The 17,988-nt window shown below is 45.0% G+C and overlaps 1 protein-coding gene across 2 annotated transcripts in view; it reads right to left on the bottom strand.

Annotated features, from left to right (window-relative positions):
• Window positions 1-16,566, bottom strand: part of TFB1M (transcription factor B1, mitochondrial) — a 153,560-nt gene extending 136,994 nt beyond the window's left edge. The window contains exons 1-3 of one of the 2 annotated variants that reach the window (XM_040429381.1): window positions 16,451-16,566; window positions 4,442-4,577; window positions 1,843-1,994 (exon numbers count right to left, since the gene is read on the bottom strand). In XM_040429381.1, coding sequence (XP_040285315.1) covers window positions 1,843-1,994; window positions 4,442-4,556 — 267 coding nt within the window. In that variant the 5' untranslated portion in view covers window positions 4,557-4,577; window positions 16,451-16,566. The remainder of the gene's footprint in view (window positions 1-1,842; window positions 1,995-4,441; window positions 4,578-16,450) is intronic. The other variant, XM_040429380.1, reaches the window with a different exon arrangement.
• Window positions 16,567-17,988: the final 1,422 nt, after the last annotated feature.

Below are 17,988 nucleotides of genomic sequence, written 5' to 3'. Positions count from 1 at the left end.
AAAGACTTTTAAAATATATGCTAATGAGCCTCTAGGTGCTATTAGGGCGTTGCTTCAGCACCTAGAGGCTCGGTCTACGCACCCTTTGGCACACCCAGGCCCAGTTGATTGACTTTCGAGTTCTCCTCTGAGTCCCGTAAATCCCACGCCTGCGCCGTTCCGTTTAGTATTCGGCGCAGTGAGTGAAGGACGTGCTGCCGGCTTCCTTCCTTACTACTAAACTCGACGACGCAGGTGCGGGATTTACGGGACAATGAGAAGAACTTGAAAGTCAATCAACTGGACCTGGGAGTGCCAAAGGGTGCGTAGACCAAGCCTCTAGGTGCTGAAGCAACGCCCCAGTAGCACCTAGAGGCTCATTAGCATATTTAAAAAGTCTTTATTTTAAGAGAACAGTGGCAGGCAGGGAGTTATAAAGCATACTGCTATGTACTGCTGACATTAGAACATCGCTAATGTCAGTCAGCTACATAAAGTTATTTCTCATGACAGAAACCCTTTAAAACAATACAGAACACGAGGCCCATGGTATGTTTTTATATAGCCTGTGGCAGAAGGGACAGTAAAAATACACAATATGTACCAAATTTATACAGTTTTTATCATATTTTACAAAAAAAATCTTTTTAGCATTACCATATTCTAACACCCATAACTTTTTATATTTCCATGTACACAGTTGTGTAAGGCTTGTATTTTTGCTCGCTGAGTGGTAGTTGTTTTTTTCGTACCATTTTGGAGTACAGATGACTTTTTGATCTTTTTTTTCTCTATTTTTTTAAGGGATGAGGCGACCAAGAATGGACAATTCGGACATTTTTATTTTTTTCCATTATTGCGTTTACTACGCTGGATAAATATTTATATAATTTCAATAGCTCACCCTTAGGGGATTTGAATTATTATTATTTTTTTTATATTGTTAAAAACTATTTTTTACTTTTAGTCCCCTTAGGGGATTGGAACATACAATTGTTTGATTGCTTATATCATGGACTGCAATAGTTTCTGATCGTAGTCTGTGGGGATTCTGCAGTCATCCTATTAGGCTGCGTTCAGACCTGAGCGTACGGGATGGAGCGCTCTGTATGCGCGATTGTATGCGCGTTTACAGACGCGGCTCCGGAGCAAGCGAACGCCCATTGTCGCACGTTCCCGCTGAAGTCTATGTACGGGAACGCGCGACAAGACGCCCCAAAGAAGCTCCTGTACTTCTTGGGGCATCGGGCGTTTTACAGCGCGATCATACGCGTTGTAAAACGCTCAGGTGAGAACCATGCCCATAGGGAAGCATTGGTTCTTGCCTGTTGAGCGTTTTACAGCGCGTAGGAACGCGCTGTAAAACGCTCAGGTCTGAACCCAGCCTTAAACCCTGCTGCAGGCAGTTTACAATGGCAGGCCTGGGAGGCTTCACAAGGTGCCATAGCAATGATTGGCACCCTGTGACTTTACCACAGAGGGTGGGATCGGAGGACAAAGGGATTCCCCTTCCATCTAATTGTTCAAAAGCCACTGTCACTATTGACTGCTGCATCTGGTAGGGGTTAAACAGCAATCCCTGTTGCTGCAGGCAGATGTCAGCTGTTTAACACAACCAGAAACTGCTCGCATATGGAGTGTCCTCAACTGGTGGGGCCACTGCTTGATCATCTTGGACATACTATACATTTAAGTAAAGGTGTGCAAACGGGTTAAAATTCCAGTAAACTTTATCTAATACTTTGACAGATTCAAATCAATGGGCTCAAGTAATGCACAGACAATGTATAGAGAGGCATTCACAGTGCCTAAAAGAGGGGGTTGTAAGAAGGGGACCTCCGAGTCTGGCAATAAAATACATACCTTAAGTCCAGGAATAAATCTAGTGTCCTTTTCAACCACCAGGAGTTCCTCGACACCAGTATTTAGTATAGCTCTTGTAATTCCTCCCGGCCCAGGACCAACTTCACATACATAAGCATTTTTTAAATTCCCAGCTTTCCGTACAATTTTATCTGAAAAATAAGAATTTTCATCAACAAGACTTTCACACATTCAGAAAAGTCAGAAACACAATCTGAATTGTGCCATCTGGCTGTGGAAAGTATGAAAACCTAATTCACTCAATGATTAACATATACTAGGAGATGCTTGATAATCGATTGTACAGTTTAAAATTATTGCTAAGGAAAGATACACTTGTGACAAACACACCTCACACTGCAATATCATGTAATTATTCAGCAGACTGTAAAAACTAGGCTTTATCCGGTCTGTGTCTCACTAACCCAGACCTAGATACCACTGAAGACTGTCACTGGCAGTCATCAGTTCCATGTCCTACATGGACATACGGACCTCACTGCGCATGAAGAATCGGCAACAACACAGACCATTGGCCCATCTGAATTCGGCCTAAGGACGCAGTGATTTTAGGATCTGAGGACACAATGGGGGAGATTTAGCAAAACTGGTGCAAAGGAAAGCTGGCTTAGTTGCCCATAGCAACCAATCAGATCGATCCTTTTATTTTACAAATGTATAGCTTTTTCTGTTTTACTACCTGTGCATAATAAAAAACTTTCTAAACCTTTTTTTTTTTATTGTTTTCGTGCTGCCATAACTTTTTTTTTACACTTTTTCATTGACATCGCTGTGTAAGGGCATGTTTTTTTTTCGCAGGATGAGTTGACATTTTTATTGTTACTATTTTGGGGTACAAACATAATTTTTCATAGCTTTTAGGCCTCATGCACACGGCCGTTACCCGGCTGTGGCCGTATTGCGGCCCGCAAATAGCAGGTCCACAATATGCTGGCACCAGCCATGTGCTCCCCGCATCATGGATGTGGACCCATCATTCACTTGAATGGGTCCGCAATCTGGAGCTGCGGTGCGGAACAGAGGCACGGAACCCCCAAGGAAGCACTACGGAGTGGTGTTTCTGTCTGTGCCTCCACAAAAAAATAGAACATGTTATATTTTTTTGCGGTGCGGACGGATCATGGACCCATTCAAGTTGAATGGGTCTCAATCCGTCCCGGCCGCCGCACAGACGTTTCACGTGCATTGGGGACCGCAAATTGCGGTCCCAATGCACGGAACGGCCGCGTGCATGAGGCCTTATTCAGTTTTCTTGGAAATGGGATAAACAAAAACAGCAAACAGAATACATATTTTTTCTAGAACGTTCACTGTGCAGGTTAAATGTGATTATTTTATGGTTCAAAACTATGTACTTTTTATAGTCTTATTTTCCTACATAATAAAGCAGTTTGTAGCGTGAAATGGACTTTTGGGTTTATTTTCGGCACAATTTAATATTGCATAAAATGTAGTAAATTCCTAATGGGGTGCAAAAAAACACGCAATTGCACCATAGTTTTACGGTCGGTCGTTCCCTTTTCCACATTTATAGAGTTTTTCTTGTGTTTTAATATTGAAATAAAAAATTTAAACTTTGGGATTTTTTTTTTCTTTGCATCACTATATTCTGACATCCATAACCTTTTTATATTTCCATCCACAGAGCTATGTGAGGGCTCATTTTTTGTGGGGTGATTAATAGTTCATATTTATACAATTTTGGGGTGTATGACTTTTTGATCACTTTTTATAAAAAAAATTTGGGAGGTGAAGTGAGGAAAAAACTGTAAATGGATTTTTTTTCTATTAGTGCATTCACCGAATGGGATAAATACATTTATATACTGTAGTTCGAGTGTATTGGGAATATTATTTTTCTAATATTTATTTTTATTATGGGGAAATATATTCTAAAGCAAGCAAATGGACCACAGACACAATAGTCTGGTGGGGACTGACTGACTTCCATGGGAACAGGTGTTTGAGAAAGCACCTGCGCTCCTGTGAGTGCCGCTGCCTTCTCCTTAGCCACCGAGCACAGTGTCATACGTTGTATAGCATCTGTACTTGATATTGCGCTCAGCCCCATTCACTTCTATGGGGCTGAGCTGCACCCAGGCCATGTGACCGATGAACGTGTCGTCACTGTCCTAGGAAAAGCCGGGGAGAAGGCCGTGGCGCTAATGCAAGCTTTTTCAAACCTTTTCAAACAGCGGATCGGCAAGGTTTCTGGGTGTCGTACTCCCACCGATCACATATTGATGACCTATCCTGAGGATAGGTCACCATTATTAAAGTCTCTGAAAAACCCCTTTAAAGCATGTTTTAAAAAAGGAAAGAGCAGAAAGTGTTGTCATGTGGACACAGTAATATAAGCTCTCAGAGAGGCCTCTTGTAACAGCCACCTCTGACTAGAAAAAAAGACTTTTATTTAACATAGATCATCTGGTAGGTCCCCTTTGGGCTCACACATCCTCTTTGCAGAATACACCTCTTCTTTACTGCGTCTAACCCTGATTTCAGCCAAGAAAACAGATGAACAATGCACAGTATGGCATCTGCAAATACGTTCCCAAATGCTTTAAAAAAAACTTACCAGTAAGTTTCAAATCGAGCAGAAAATTCTGAGACAGCTGCTTTTCCGCTCTTAAATTGTAAAGCTTTATAATTTCCCTTATAGTTGGTAACGGTGGTAAACGGTACAGAGTCATCTTTTTCTAAACATTCAGAACCTGAAACACAAAAGAACTGTGGGAAATTCATTATATGATGCACAGACAGCTTTAAAGTATAACTGTCGTATATTTTTTTTTTTTTTGGGGGGGGGGGGTATTGGATTGTGGTGATTAATATCTCCTTGCTGGCCCTATTTCAACTTTTCACTGTGTATTCAATTACCCCTTAATTCCACAGTTTTGTCCCCTGTACTGCCTACTTTTACCTGTGCTTAAAATAAGGTTGCTAGGCATGGTCCGTCTATCTGTTGAAGGACGGAGGATGCAGAAGCATGCAGCGTGCAAGGTCAGATTACTGACAGCCAGGGACTGTAAGTAAATGATTAAAGCCAGGTCCTCCCCAGCAGCTGATAACAGTGCCTGGGCTGTGTGCACTTCTCCCTGTCCCTGCGCTTGGCAGACGCTCCCTCACTCAGCAGAGCTGGAGAATGCAGAGTTGAAGCAGCGCAGACCAGGGAAGGGAGATCTGCCATCTGCTCAGTGTATAACTGAAAGCAACATGTGGTAAGAGGTAGGGATCGACCGATATAGATTTTTTAGGGCCGATACCGATAATTTGTGAACTTTCAGGCCGATAGCCGATAATTTATACCGATATTTTGGGAATTTTCATTTTTGAGAAAAAAAATATTTTCCTACACAAATCTGCTGAAAATTAATGTTTATTGTTAATGTGTATTTTTTTTGTTTATTGTTAATGTGTATTTTTATTTTTTTTAATCTTTTTCATTTATACTTAATATTTTTTTTTTTTTACTAACTTTTAGCCCCCCTAGGGACTAGAACCCTTGTCCTATTCCCCCTGATAGATCTCTATCAGGGTGAATAGGATCTCACTCTGTCCCTGCTGCTCTGTGCATAGTGCACACAGCAGCATGGAGCTGAACATGGCAGCCAGGGCTTCAGTAGCGTCCTGGCTGCCATGGTAACCGATCGGAGCCCCAGGATTACACAGTTGGGGCTCCGATCGGAGGAGCAGGGGAGAGGGGATCCTGTGGCCAATGTTTTTACTATTGGGATTGGGATGGGGTGGGGGGCGCACTGCGCCACCAATGATTAATACTGGGGGGTTTGGGGGGGGGGGGGCGCCACCAATAAAGATAAGTCTCTCAATCATTCATATACAGGAGGCGGGAGCTGGCTGCAGAATCACATAGCCGGCTCCCGACCTCTATGAGCGGTAGCTGTGAACCGCGGCACCTAAGGGGTTAACTACCGCGGACCGCAGCTATTGCTCATAGAGGTCGGGAGCCGGCTATGTGATACTGCAGCCAGCTCCCGCCTCCTGTATATGAATTAATGAAAGGCTTATCTTCATTGGTGGAGCAGTGGCCACAGCCCCTCCCCTCCTCTTATGTTCTCTCCTCTCATTGGCGGCAGCGGCAGCAGCAGCACAGGGGGAGGGAGACACTGCTTCCTTCTCCCCTGTGCTGCGGAGGGAACACAGAGAGCGCTGAGAGCAGTGTGTTCTGTGTTCCCAATATGTTATCGGTATATCGGCAAAATAGATGCCGATACCGATAACGTTCAAAATCCTCAATATCGGCCGATAATATCGGCCAAACCGATAATCGGTCGATCCCTAGTAAGAGGACCCCTTTGTGCTGCAGGAGATTAACCCTTTAGGGGGGAGGGCTCTGGTTACTGACACTTTTGGGGGCTATTGTTACTGGCTAGTAAGGGCAGGCGGGATTAGCCTCAGGGTGAGGGCAGTGGCGGCCATCTTAACTGAATAGTGAAATTGCAGTTTTATGCAGACTGGTTGCTAAGGGCTGAATCTTATTAAATATGGGGTAAGTCAGTCTAATAGTAACTGATTCTGGAATATCATGTTATTAGTAACTACATATATGAAAATTTTAATTAGGTTCTAAATGTGACAGTTATCCTTTAATAGCAACTTTTTATGGATGAGGAATTTGGGTTCTGTACGTACTGAACAATTTTACACTTAAAGTAGTACTCTCATCTTGAGATTTCTGGCATATGTTGAGAATGGGCTTCTGTGAATAAAGAGGTAATCACAGATGCATCTCCATTCACTTCTACAGGAGTTCAGAACTCCCATAGAAGCGACTGGAGAGAGTCCGTGTATATGCGTCCACCACTCCAATCACAGCCGTCACGAGAAGGGTGGGACCAGCACCTATCAGATATTTATGGCATATCCTGTGGAAATACCAAATACCATAAATGTCTAGAGTGGAAAACCTGAAACACACCCCAATACCTCTTTACATGTATATAGAAAGTATATTTTTCAGAACAAGTTTAAAGAAAACCTTTCAGGTGACTTCTGCTGCACCGAAGTAGGAGGAGAAGCTGAGCTCCATCATATATCAGCTCATGTGATAGACAATAGTAAATCCTGACAGGACTCCTAGGAGGGACAGTCCCGATTACGCCACTCGGCAGCTCTCCCTGTATCACTGTGTGGGTGACAGGTTCCCTTTAATTGATATTTAAACACAAATCGTCATTACAATATCTTAGAACAGCTTTATACTTAACCACACAACAGTCGTAACTGAGCACTTTGGGTTAATACTAGGGAAGAGCGAACTTCATATTTTGAAGTTCGTGTTCGGGCTGTGGTATATGCTGAATTGCGTTATGGATTCCGTTACCACGGACCATAACGCAATTCCATGACGGAATACCTTTAGAGGTATTCCGTTATTCATTCCGTCATAGTAGAAGTCTATGACCTGCTTAACGGATCTGTCCCTTTTCCGTTATGCAGGACAGGACTCCAGCATAACAAAAACCGGGCGGATCCATTATGCTGGCCATAGACTTCTATTATGACGGAATGAATAACGGAATGCCTCTAAAGGCATTCCGTCATGGAATTGCGTTATGGTCCGCGGTAACGGAATCCATAATGCAATTCAGCATATGCCACAGCCCGAACACGAACTTCAAAATATGAAGTTCGCTCTTCCCTAGTTAATACTAAAAAAAAAAAAATATGCGCTGCTTTAAAAAAAAAAAAAAGAAATATCACATTTTTATTTTCTTAGCTGTTGCACTGTGCTGTTAGTTTATAACGGGAACCAGAATGGGTGGCATCGCGGCATGCCTGGGGTCTGTTAGGGTCCATTATGGTTTCCATCTTTCAGATGGTAGAACAGCACAGCATGCAGCATTATTCTTCCCACGAGAGCTGCCAGAAATGGAGTGGACATAATGTAGCACATATTCTGTGCTCAGTTATTATTAATATGAAGGTAATAGAGTAAGAGTAGAAAGAATGGCACCATAGGATGCACTGTTGTGGTCGCACAGCAGCTTCAGACCGCATTGCATTACTTATGTCTGCAAAAAGGTAATGGGCATTATGGCATTGGCATGGACAAAGCAACCGTATGTCCATGTCTTGCAGTATCATAACCAAAACCAGTGAAAGCTATGCCCATGCAGCAGTGGTGTGGGCACCATGGCTGAGAGTTACCTTAATTATATGACGTCTCTATCCCTTTGCTCAAGCCCTCCCCGTTGGCATTAAAGGGGTTGTCACCTCTTGACATTAATGACATATCCACAGCCCTGTTCTTGCAATAGGCACAGGTTCCACCTCTGGAAGCTATCAGATATTTATGGCAATAAATATCCCTGATGGGACAGGCCATCTCATAGAAGTGAATGGGGACGCCATACTTGTAATTACACTGCTCACCGCTGCAATTGCTGTGGCAAGCAGAGGAGGCAGTGCTTGTACAAGCACTGCCTTCTCTTCAAATAGCTGATCGGTTGGGGTGCCAGGAGTCGGACTCCCGCCGATCTGATATTGATGACCTATTCTGAGGATAGGTCATCAATAGTAAAACCAGACAACCCCTTTAAGTCATGCTTCTTACTGTCACAAGAAATGAACTGGAGGCATACAGTGTGAACCCATACATTTCTACGAATGCTGTAATATGTCTGCTCACAACTTGGAACATGTTCAGAGCCTAACAGGGTTGTTTGCATGAGGTCGTGCTTCCACATATGCCAATGGACCCGTTTTTTTACTGCACACGTTTTACATAAAATTGATGAGTTTTAGTTGCACAGCTTTTACAGGAGAAATACGGTAAGTCCTTTCAACTGCTGCTAAAACTGCAATATGCAGTAAAATGGGTGCAGTTTTGGCACAAGGTAACTGGCTGTGCGGTAAAGAGACTGTGCCTTTCGGGACAGGTGATGTCAAAAGACAAAATATTCCTTAGGCTACATGCACACGACAGTCGAAAAGGGATATGTGATGGACGTTTTTTTAACAGCCATCACATGTCCATTTTAAGACCAATGGTAGTCTATGGGGTTATTTACACGCCAGTTTTTTTGACTGCCAATGAATAACGGACGTCAAAAAGTGGAATATGTTCTATCTTGTCCGTTTTTCGCTGACCGACTGCCCCCACACAATTGAATTTGTCAGTTTTTAACATCTGTATCTTAGAAAGGCATCAGTGAAAAAAACATCCATTTTCCATCTTGTCTGGTCAGTACTAAACTAATAATGCCGCCAACCGTAGCAATGAGCAGACTGGCAGAAGTGAAGAGACCTACAGTAACTGATAATATATTACCATAGTGCGTGATACTGTAATAGTACGTCCACACGTACCCCCAAAATGCTGTGGATATGTACGCGGCAAATCTGCTGCACTGCACAGTACTAGCAAACTGAATGAGATTCATGAAGTGTCATCCACATGCTATGGACAAACTCCTCAGAATAACCTTATCTGTGGTACAGATCTGCTGTATGGCAATGGATGCTGCAGATTTCGTTGCAATGTGTAGAATGAATTCTGCATCCAATCGGCAGCATTTCCGCAACAAAAACCACACCATTAGGGGCTTTTTTCTGCAGCACAAACGCTGCCCTAAAGGGGAGTCCAGACTCATCTGATTTGCTGTGACTATTCAGCGCCACGGATCCTTGGCAATTTACAGTACAATTTAATGTTATCGGGGTCTTCAAACCCCTATCTACACATAGTGGATGCTCTTCACTGAGAAAATGTTGATTTACAATGCAAACATCAGCCCTTCAATGTATAGGAGTGAAATCCGCACTAAATCCACATGTAATGCATTGATTTTGCTGTGGATTCGCAATGAAAACATTCCACCATGTTCAGACGTACACTCACGAAGGACTGACAAGTCAACGGCTGAAATCAAAGGCTGACCCTGCCATATATTCATGGTTCCACATGTGAATTTAGCCCCATATAATAGGATTAATCCTTTTCCCACTCGCCAGATTTCTCGTCCGCGCCATATAAACTACGGAGAGGCCTACTACTGACAGTGAGAGGTGGATCGGAATCCCTGACCAACCATGGCTCCCCTGAACTGACTGCATCAAGTCAGTTCCTATCTGATCATGGGTGTACTGTACGGTACTGATAGGATGATGTGAGTAGTGTACAACAGCCACTGACTGCACCACATGTCACTATGATGCTGTTAGTTTGGGGTACGGGGAGCCACAGACGGTCCGACACATGGACCGTGCACCCTAAAGCCTCATTCACACCTCAGTGTTTTGGTCAGTGATTTCCATCAGTGATTGTGAGCCAAGACCAGGATTGGAGCCTCCACAGACATAAGGAATAAGGGAAAGATCTGCTCCTGTTCTGTGTTTAGAGCCGCACCTGGTTTTGGCTCACAATCACTGATGGAAATCACTGACCAAACACTGACGTGTGAACGAGGCATTAGGCTACCTTCCCACGGGTGCGAGTTTTCAAACAGAATTGCCAGGTGGATTTTCATGCAGACTTCTCTGAGTTTCTGCACCAAAATCTGCATGTCTTATGTCTCATTCATCCGTCGTGGGGGTTTACACACAGAACAGGAGCAGATCCTTCCCTTATATCTTATGTCTGTGGAGGCTCCAATCCTGGTTTTGGCTCACAATTAGTGTTGAGCAAAGTGAGCTTCGGATGCTACCAAGTCACTTTGTTCAAAACTTTGGAATGAGGCTACATGCACACGAACGTTAGGGCTCAATGCCCGTGCTGCGGACCGCAAATTGCACGGGCACAGACCATGGGGCAGCCGCATGCAGATCGCGGACCCATTCACTTGAATGGAGTCCGCGATCCGAATCCGACGGTCCGCACCGCAAAAAAAGTAGTGCATGCGCAACTTTTTTTTGCGATGTGGAGGCACGGCCAGAAACACCACGGAAACACTTCGTAATGCTTCCGTGGGGTTCTGATCCGTGCCTCCGTTCCGCATCTCCGTGATTGCGGACCCATTCAAGTGAATGGGTCCGCAATCCGTGATGCGGAATTCACACGGCCGGGGGTTGTGTGCATGTAGCCTAATACTGTACGGAGATTCGACACCCGGGACCCCCTTCTCTCACCTCACCAAGCACAGTGCCATTCATTTTATAGCAGCTGTGCTTGGTGTCTCAGCTCAGCTCCATTCACTTCTATGGACCCATGAACGTGACGTCACATGGGCTAGACTAGGCTGAAGAAGGCTGCTCCCTGCGAACACAGCCTGCCTGCCTCCAGCCTTGTCATGACTGTATGTCTATTAGACTGTGCCACAGTGATAGGTGATACCAGTGCATTACAAGAGCCATGTCTACTAGTGGGACTAAAAAAAGAATAAAGTTAATAAATAAATAAAACCATTTTTTTCCATAAAAAATGCTTTTATTTAGTAAAACGCACACATTATTACACCCTGTTTGCCGCAACCCATATAATAAAGATAACACGTCATGTATACTGCCCTGTGAACATAAAAAATACAGATTTTTTTTTCCTATTCACCCTGCCCTCAAATATAAATATAAAAAGTCTCATGTACCCCCAAAAATGTTACCAATGAAAACTACATCTACTCCATCAAAAAAAATAAAAACTCATACAGCTACAGCAGCATAAGGCCTCATTCACACGGCCGTTGTTTTGGTCCGCATCCGAGCCGCAGTTTTTGCGGCTCGGATGCGGACCCATTCATCCGTTGCTCCGTTCCGTGGCCCCGCAAAAAATATAACCTGTCCTATTCTTGTCCATATTGCGGACAAGAATAGGCAGTTATAGCAATGGCTGTCTGTAATGTTCCGCAAAATGCACACGCCATCCGTAATTTGCGGACTGCAAAACACACAACGGTCATGGGCATGTAGCCTAAAAATGAAGGATTTCTGGAATGCGGAGACATAATGAGGAGTTATATTACTGTACAAAAGTAAAACACATAAAACGACACATATTTGGTATGGCCATAATCACACTGAACCAGAGAACCAGGAACTGTCATACATTTAAAGTGCAAAAAGCAAACTATTCATTTTCTGTTATCAACCCAAAAAGTAATAAAAGTTAATAAGTTATATGTACCCCAAAATGGTGTCACTAACAAATACAATAAGCCCTCATATGGCAATGCTGATGGTAAAATTAAGGTATGGGTAGAAAAAAAGACAGCTGTGTCTTATTTCGTAGCGAAACAGTCTTGGATTTCGGAGGCCAGGGAATGACGATCATGACATCACTTCATCGTGCCTGCTGCTGGGGAGGGCAGGATGAGTGAGCGCCATTCACCGGGGAATGGGGCCAGGTGGGTGGTTTTATTTTATTTTATTAACAATACAGTGGCTGGGACTAAAGGGGAGATTCTACTGTGTGGGGGGACTAAGAGGACATAACTACTGTGAAGGGGCACTACAGTGGCATTATACTGTGTGGGGCACAAAGGTAACTGAGCGGGTCTGGGGTGTGTATAGATAGACATTGGGTGGAGTTAGAGGCGTGGCTTAGCGTAAAAAAACAGCGTCCTTCCTGTCGGCTTTTTTCATCCTTAGCTAAAAAATACTCTTCAAAAATACCAAGGTGGAGATTTATTAAAACTGGTGTAAAGTAGAACTGGCTTAGTTGCCCATAGCAACCAATCAGATTCCACCTTTTATTTTCCAAAGGAGCTGTGAAAATGAAAACTGGAATCTGATTGGTTGCTATGGGCAACTAAGCCAGTTCTACTTTACACAAGTTTTGATAAATCTTCCTCTAGGGGGACGTCTACACAGTGATTTTGGCCACAACAGCTGTCGTGCAACCAAACATCACAGACTAGCGGGGGCTGCCATAGGAGTGAATGGGGTTGCTGTGACACACAAATCCCAAAAAATCAACACTGTAGAATTTTTTTACGATCCGCATTTCATGGTGACAGCATTCCTATGGCAGCCCCGTCGTGTAGACGTACCCTAAGGCTCCATTCAGACGTCCGTAGTGCATTGCGGATCCGCAATACACCCGGATGGCACATTGCGGACAAGAATAGGACATGCTCTACTTTCTTGCGGAGCTGCGGACTGGAAGTTCCAGGACCGCGCTCCGGAAATGCAGATGCGGACAGCACATAGTGTGCTCTCCGCATCTCTTCAGGCCCCATAGAGAATGAATGGGTCCGCACCTGTTCCGGATAATTGCAGAACGGATGCGGACCAATTCTACGGACGTCTGAATGGAGCCTAAGAGTAGTTTTGCTCTTCCAGAAAAAATGTAGTGCGACTTTAAAGGGGTTGTCTCACTTCAGCAAAAGGCATTTATTATGTAGAGAAAGTTAATACAAGGTCCTTACTAATGTATTGTGATTGTCCATAATGTCTCCTTTGCTGGCTGGATTCATTTTTCCATCACATTATACACTGCTCGTTTCCATGGTTACTATCACCCTGCAATCCAGCAGTAATGGTCCTGCTCACACAATATAGCAAAAAGCATCAGCCTCTCTAGCACATAGGCCAGCACTTGTTCTTATAGTATGCAAGCACGAGCACTGCTGCTGAATTGCAGGAGGTTACAACTAGAGACGAGCGAATTCCATGTTATGAAATTTGTTCACGCTTCGTTTGGTGGTAAAAGCAGAATTGCGTTATGGATTCCGTTACCCCAGACCATAACGCAATTCTATGATGGAATACCTTTAGAGGTATTCCATCATTCATTCTGTCATCATAATAGAAGTCTATGGGCTGCAAAACGGATCCGTCCCGTTTCCATTATTCACGGGAGTCCTCTCCTGCATAACGTAAACGGGACGGATCCGTTATGCAGGCCATAGGCTTCTATTATGATGACAGAATGAATAACGGAATGCCTCTAAAGGTATTCCGTCATAGAATTGCGTTATGGTCTGTGGTAACTGAATCCATAACGCAATTCAGCTTTTACCACCAAATGAAGCGTGAACGAATTTCAAAATATGAAATTTGCTCATCTCTAGTTATAACCATGGAAACGAGCAGTGTGTACTGTGATGAAAAAATTAATGAAGCCAGCAAAGGAAGCAATATGGATAATAACAATACATTAGTAAGTGCCTTGTATTAGCTTTCTCTACACCAGTGATGCCCAACCTACAGCCCGTGGGCCAAATCCAACCCGCAAACCTGTGTCATGCAGCCCGTGCGACTCCCTGCACTGATACGCCTTAGACTTTCCCCTCACATTCATCAGCGCAGTGAGCGCTCTGAACGGCACAGGCAGCGCAGCGATGCTGCCTGTGCCTGAAATAACCAATAACAAAGCTCCTTACAGCAAGGAGCTTTGTTATTGGTTGGTATTAGCGCGCCAGAGCAATACAAGTCGGGTCAAGCAGGGAAAGCCGGAGGGAGCTGGAAGGAGGAGGGGCCGGCTCCCGTGGTGTTTGTAGTAAGGAGAGCGGAGCACGCTGCCCGAAGACCTTGGGCAACATGACAGGGCCGCTGGAGAGGTAAGGAGCGTGGACTCATGTGATTGGTCCCTGGTGACCCTGCTGCCCCCCTCCTGTCACCCCACTAGTGACCCTGCTCCCCCCTCCTCCTGTCACCCCACTAGTGACCCTGCTCCCCCCTCCTCCTGTCACCCCACTAGTGACCCTGCTCCCCCTCCTGTCATCCCACTAGTGACCCTGCTCCCCCTCCTCCTGTCACCCCACTAGTGATCCTGCGCCCACCTCCTCCTGTCACCTCACTAGTGACCCTGCTCCCCCCTCCTCCTGTCACCCCACTAGTGACAATGCTCTCCCCTCCTCCTGTCTGCCCCACTCATGACCCTGCTTCCCCCTCCTCCTGTCACCTCACTAGTGACCCTGCTTTCCGCTCCCCCTCCTTCTGTCACCCAACTAGTGACCCTGCTTTCCGCTCCTCCTATCACCCCACTAGTGACCCTGCTCCCCCTCCTCCTGTCTGCCCCACTAGTGACCCTGCTCCCCCTCCTCCTGTCACCCCACTAGTGATCCTGCGCCCACCTCCTCCTGTCACCTCACTAGTGACCCTGCTCCCCCCCCTCCTCCTGTCACCCCACTAGTGACCGTGCTCCCCCCCTCCTCCTGTCACCCCACTAGTGACCGTGCTCCCCCTCCACCTGTCACCTCACTAGTGACCCTGCTCCCCCTCCACCTGTCACCCCACTAGTGACCCTGCTCCCCCTCCTCCTGTCACCCCACTAGTGACCCTGCTCCCCCTCCTCCTGTCACCCCACTAGTGACCCTGCTCCCCCTCCTCCTGTCACCCCACTAGTGACCCTGCTCCCCCTCCTCCTGTCACCCCACTAGTGACCCTGCTCCCCCTCCTCCTGTCACCCCACTAGTGACCCTGCTCCCCCTCCTCCTGTCACCCCACTAGTGACCCTGCTCCCCCTCCTCCTGTCACCCCACTAGTGACCCTGCTTCCCCCTCCTCCTGTCACCCCACAGGGAAGAAGCTGAACAGACTCCACCAACTATGATGGGATCCGTTTAGTTTCCGTTCGGGATTCTGTCTTTTTACCGGACACAAAAGTGCTGCATACAAGGCTTTTTTGTCTGGTCTTTCGACAGAATCTGCAACAGAAGCTCCAGACGCAGCCCCCAACTCAGATTTGAAGGCCTACGTATTATGTATTTTAGTAATGCTCACACGTGCCCCTTCACAGTGTTTGCATTTCTTTCTGGCAAAGCTACCTGGTTCTAGCCCACAAAATTTATACCATGTCTAGTGCGGCCCTCAGACGAAAAATGGTTGGGCACCACTGATATACACGATAAATGCTGTTTGTTAAAGTGACAAAACACCATTAAAGGGGTTGTCTCACTTGAGTAGGTGGCATTTATCATGTAGAGGAAGGTAATACAATCCACTTACTAATGTATCGTTATTGTCCATATTGCCTCCTTACCTGGCTTCATTCATTTTTCCATCACATTATACACTGCTCGTTTCCATGGTTACAGACCACCCTGCATTCCATCAGCAGTGGTCGTGCTTGCACAATATAGGAAAAAGCGCTAGCCTCTCTGGTGGCCGGGACCATGGAAGCGCACATAGGCTGGTGCTTTTTCCTATATTGTGCAAGCACGACCACCACTGATGGATTGCAGGGTGGTCTGTAACCATTGAAATGAGCAGTGTGTAATGTGATGGAAAAATGAATCCAGCCAGCAAAGGTGACAATATGGATAATAACAATACATTAGTAAGTGGCTTCTAGTAACTTCCTCTACATGATAAATGCCATTTACTGAAGTGAGACAACCCCTTTAATGATAAAACTGAAAGCAGTTTGCACAGGCAGTCATTAAAGTCCCTATCTTTTTATATATTGTTCATGCTGGCAGCTGTTGCACGCACATGTATCACAGTGCTGCATATTATGGGAGTCCTCAGTGTGAACTTACACCTGAAGCTCTCACTGCAGAGCCCCAGGGAAAAGGGCACAGCACAAAATCAGCGCAGCCCCTCACAGAAAGACGGATATTTCCCCCCTGACCACATGTGGCACTGACTGACACTACAGCCCCACTGATGGTCACACACGACACATCATCCCAACTAATCACAGTGTAAAATACACGTGATATAAAGGCAATTCAGCCTCCACTTACATTTCAATACAAAAAACTTTATTTCAGCAACAACTCATTCACTCACTGAAGAGAAGGGCGACAGCAGGGCGAACGCTACAGCCTAGTGGACTAAAGGACGGCTGTGATGATGTCAGGATCATGTGCTCGATCACGTGTGCTGTGAAAGTAGTTGCTAGATTACAGTAGGCTAAAGGACCTTTGGTGATGTCATGATCACGAGGCAATCACGTGGGTGGGAGGAGTCAGTCCCCAGCAGTTTTCATGTAGTTTATTTCTGTATGTCCTCGTAGTGATTTGTGAGCTCCATGAGCTTGTGTGTGCTGCTTGATGCGGCTTCTGCGATATGTACTTTATAGGCGCAGTCGTCTCTGCACAATGGGCTTTACACGCAGAAATATAACCTTATACAGACACACATAGCTCTGCAATGTATACCTTCTACACACACAGCTCTGCACTGTATACTTTCTACACACAGCTCTGCAATGTATACTTTATACACACACAGCTCTGCACTGTATACTTTATACACACACATAGTTCTGCGCTGTATACTTTATACACACACAGCTCTGCCCTGTATACTTTATACATACACATAGCTCTGCGCTGTATACTTTATACACACACAGCTCTGCACTGTATACTTTATACACACATAGCTCTGCGCTGTATACTTTACACACACACAGCACTGCGCTGTATACTTTATACACACACAGCTCTGCGCTGTATACTTTATACACACATAGCTCTGCCCTGTATATTTTTTACACACACAGCTCTGCACTGTATACTTTATACACACACAGCTCTGCCCTGTATACTTTATACACACACAGCTCTGCACTGTATACTTTATACATATACACATAGCTCTGCGCTGTATACTTTATACACACACAGCACTGCGCTGTATACTTTATACACACAGCTCTGCCCTGTATACTTTATACACACACAGCTCTGCCCTGTATACTTTACACACACACAGCACTGCGCTGTATACTTTATACACACACAGCTCTGCGCTGTATACTTTATACACACATAGCTCTGCCCTGTATACTTTATACATACACAGCTCTGCACTGTATACTTTATACACACACAGCTCTGCCCTGTATATTTTATACACACACAGCTCTGCACTGTATACTTTATACACACACAGCTCTGCCCTGTATACTTTATACACACACAGCTCTGCACTGTATACTTTATACACACATAGCTCTGCCCTGTATACTTTATACACACACAGCTCTGCACTGTATACTTTATACACACACAGCTCTGCACTGTATACTTTATACACACATAGCTCTGCCCTGTATACTTTATACACACACAGCTCTGCACTGTATACTTTATACACACACAGCTCTGCGCTATATACTTTATACACACACAGCTCTGCACTGTATACTTTATACACACACAGCTCTGCACTGTATACTTTATACACACACAGCTCTGCACTGTATACTTTATACATATACACATAGCTCTGCGCTGTATACTTTATACACACCCATAGCTCTGCCCTGTATACT

The sequence above is a fragment of the Bufo bufo genome, chromosome 4 (assembly GCF_905171765.1).
Source record: "Bufo bufo chromosome 4, aBufBuf1.1, whole genome shotgun sequence".
In the NCBI taxonomy this organism is placed as follows: Eukaryota; Metazoa; Chordata; class Amphibia; order Anura; family Bufonidae; genus Bufo; species Bufo bufo.
The sequence above is the reverse complement of the archived record's forward strand: the minus strand, read 5'-3'. Positions and strand labels throughout refer to the sequence as shown.